Below are 2,662 nucleotides of genomic sequence, written 5' to 3' on the forward strand. Positions count from 1 at the left end.
GCGGAGGCGGCGCGGGGCCCGCCGGGAACCGCAGTCCCGGGCGCCGCCATTTCTCCCTTCGGCAGCGCAGGGCCGCCCGGCCGCGGCGTCTCTGGGCATGGAGAGCAGCTTCGGCTCCGACTTCGGCTCCGGAGGAGGCGGCGGGGGGAAGCTGGACCCGGGGCTCATCATGGAGCAGGTGAAGGTGCAGATCGCCGTGGCCAACGCACAGGAGCTCTTGCAGGTCAGAGGGGGCGGGCTCGGTCCCGGTGCGGGTCGCGGGAGACGGCCAGGCCGCTACGCTCCCCTCGCAGCGGGGGCGGCGGCTGCGGCCGGAGCCCCCGGGCCGCGGTCCCGCTCACGGGCTCTCTCCGCAGCGGATGACGGACAAGTGCTTTCGGAAGTGCATCGGGAAGCCCGGCGGCGCCCTGGACAACTCCGAGCAGGTAAGGACGGGCGGGAGAAGTGGGGACTCGCGGCTCCCTAGCTCGGGGCGGCCGCTAAGGCTCTATGTCCCGCAGAAGTGCATCGCCATGTGCATGGACCGGTACATGGACTCCTGGAACACAGTTTCCCGAGCCTACAATTCTCGGCTGCAGCGGGAGAGAGCCAACATGTGACGCCTGCCAGCCTCCGGGCCGAGAGGGACCATGTGGGGAAGGGACGAGCGGCCAGTCCAGGTGGTTAGGGGTAAATCCTGCTGCCTTCCCAGCCCCTGCCATGGCAGAGCAATAAAACCTCGCTGAACCTTTTGCATCCATTGGCTTTTATTAGCACCAGCTCCAGGAGAGAGTGATTTTTTCCATGAGCTTCTTGGTTTACTTCTTGCCCTTCCCAACTGTCCAGACTGGCCCAAGGCATTGTATCAATTGATAAATCCCTGCCAAAAGGGCTGCGACAGGCAAGGAGCCTTCTGTGGAAAACAGGGGCCAAGCCAAGCCAGCAGCACAATGCCCTTGCTCGGGATTCCGGCATGGACCTATCCATCAGGAAGTTACCCGGTCCCTTTTCGTAAGTGGAAAAGCTGCCAGAAGATTCTCCACATGCAACCTTGGCTCTTTCATTCCTTGTATCTGTATAGCACTATGTGGGCTATCTTTGGGCTTGTAGGCTTTGACTCAGCTCAGGCACAGTGTTAGGGAGCAGGACAGCCTTGCAAATAGTTGTGCAAGCACGGCGAGGGATGAACAGTGTTGGGAAGTACTTAGGTTCATTTCTGTATGGAATAAAGCGTGTTGTGTGGCTGTGATACTCTGTAGTTTCTGGCTTGACTCTGGCACACAGTCCATCTTGGAGCCTACATTCTAAGTGTCATTTTTTTGATGGAGGAGCATGTCTGCAACAGGGAATGTGGGTCTGCTTTGGGGTGCAGCTCTCTATTGTTTTCTGCTTAAACACCACTCGTGAAAAGGTGGGTTTGTGCTATGTGGTCAGCAGTGGATACAGCATCTGGAAGAGGAGAGTGCTGGAGATTAACAGTGCCCATGTAGTGAGTTTTTTTCAAATCCCTTCTTTTGAAGTCTTCTGTATTTTATAAAAAGATTTCACTGCTTGCCAGACGCAGAGACAGACTGGACATCTCCATACCTGCTAGGACATTCAGAGGGATGTGATAGAACCTAAAGCGTTCTCACACAAGGTAAACTATGAGGAGATAATTGGGTATTTGGACTTACTGAAACTGGAGTTTCCTTTCCAGACTGTCAGAATGACTACTTGAAAATAAAGTGCTTTCAGACATGTTTGCTTAGGGGGCTTTTTACTTTTCTGTATGGCTGTATGAATTTTGTGGCACTGGCTGTGCAGTAGTCCCATTTTGTTTATGGGAGCATCCCACAAGTGTTCCAGCCATGGGTCTGAACCCATCTGGAGCTGAGCCATGTGTGGAAGCCAGGTCTCCCACCTAGCCTGGTGCTCTGTCTGGGAAAGTTGTGGATCTCGCTGCCAGGTGGGTTGGGACGGAAGAAACCTCTTGCTATACCGAGATGCAGACTTTAAAGCACCAAAAATGAGGAAGGGGTTTGGGGAATGAGCAGCTGTTCACTTTTGGTGGCTGAATCTTTGGGGACTTGTCTAAGTCTGCTCTGCCTGAGACTCGGCACATGAACTCTGTAGCAGTTCTTGTGAACAAAGTTGTCTACATGTCTTATGCTGGCTGGTGGGACCTGACAAGTATACTTGGCACCACTATCTCAGCAATTTAAATTTTTCCCACCTAGCTTAGGTAGACAGTGGTCTCTGTGACCGTGCCTTAATCTTTGCTAGTTCCATCACCTGTTACCTAATGCAAAAGGAGCTGCAGGGGGCTGTGTGAGAAGCCTGTCCTAACACTCTAGTACAGATGAGGGCCTGTGCAGTCTAAAGTCCCAATTGTTCTAGTCCTGCATTCTCTTGGGATCAAATGGTGAGCCAGGAGGTCATCACTGAGCTCTCCAGTACCGTGCACTAATTGGAAACAGCATCACACCCTTCCCAAAAGCCACTGCACAGCACAGCTCCATCAAGACAGTGAGATCTGAAGCTTCTGCAAGGGCATAACTTTGTGCTGAGGCGAAGTTCACAAGTCTGTTGGCATGGCTTTGGGATGACAGCTCACAGGCAGAGGTCAGCCAAATTCCATGAATCTTTGGCAGATGTTTCCGGCACCCATCCAACTAGAAAGGTCATGTTTTAATGCACAGTA

General features: G+C 53.5%; 1 protein-coding gene across 1 annotated transcript; it reads left to right on the top strand.

The window, feature by feature from the left end:
* The first annotated feature begins 13 nt into the window (after positions 1 to 13).
* On the top strand, positions 14 to 735 carry TIMM13 (translocase of inner mitochondrial membrane 13). The gene is made up of 3 exons (XM_048287982.1): positions 14 to 223; positions 357 to 425; positions 501 to 735. The coding sequence occupies exons 1-3, from the start codon at positions 98 to 100 to the stop codon at positions 597 to 599; spliced, it is 294 nt and encodes a 97-aa protein (XP_048143939.1). The 5' UTR covers positions 14 to 97; the 3' UTR covers positions 600 to 735.
* Positions 736 to 2,662: the final 1,927 nt, after the last annotated feature.

This window comes from Corvus hawaiiensis, chromosome 28 (genome assembly GCF_020740725.1).
Source record: "Corvus hawaiiensis isolate bCorHaw1 chromosome 28, bCorHaw1.pri.cur, whole genome shotgun sequence".
NCBI classification, from domain to species: Eukaryota; Metazoa; Chordata; class Aves; order Passeriformes; family Corvidae; genus Corvus; species Corvus hawaiiensis.

What these genes read in the sequence shown, in the direction of transcription:
- TIMM13 (XM_048287982.1), top strand. Translation starts at nt 98, where the DNA reads ATGGAGAGCAGCTTCGGCTCCGACTTCGGCTCCGGAGGAGGCGGCGGG. An exon ending in ACGCACAGGAGCTCTTGCAG is followed by an intron (nt 224 to 356) that starts GTCAGAGGGGGC and finishes CTCTCTCCGCAG; the next exon opens with CGGATGACGGACAAGTGCTT. An exon ending in CCCTGGACAACTCCGAGCAG is followed by an intron (nt 426 to 500) that starts GTAAGGACGGGC and finishes TATGTCCCGCAG; the next exon opens with AAGTGCATCGCCATGTGCAT.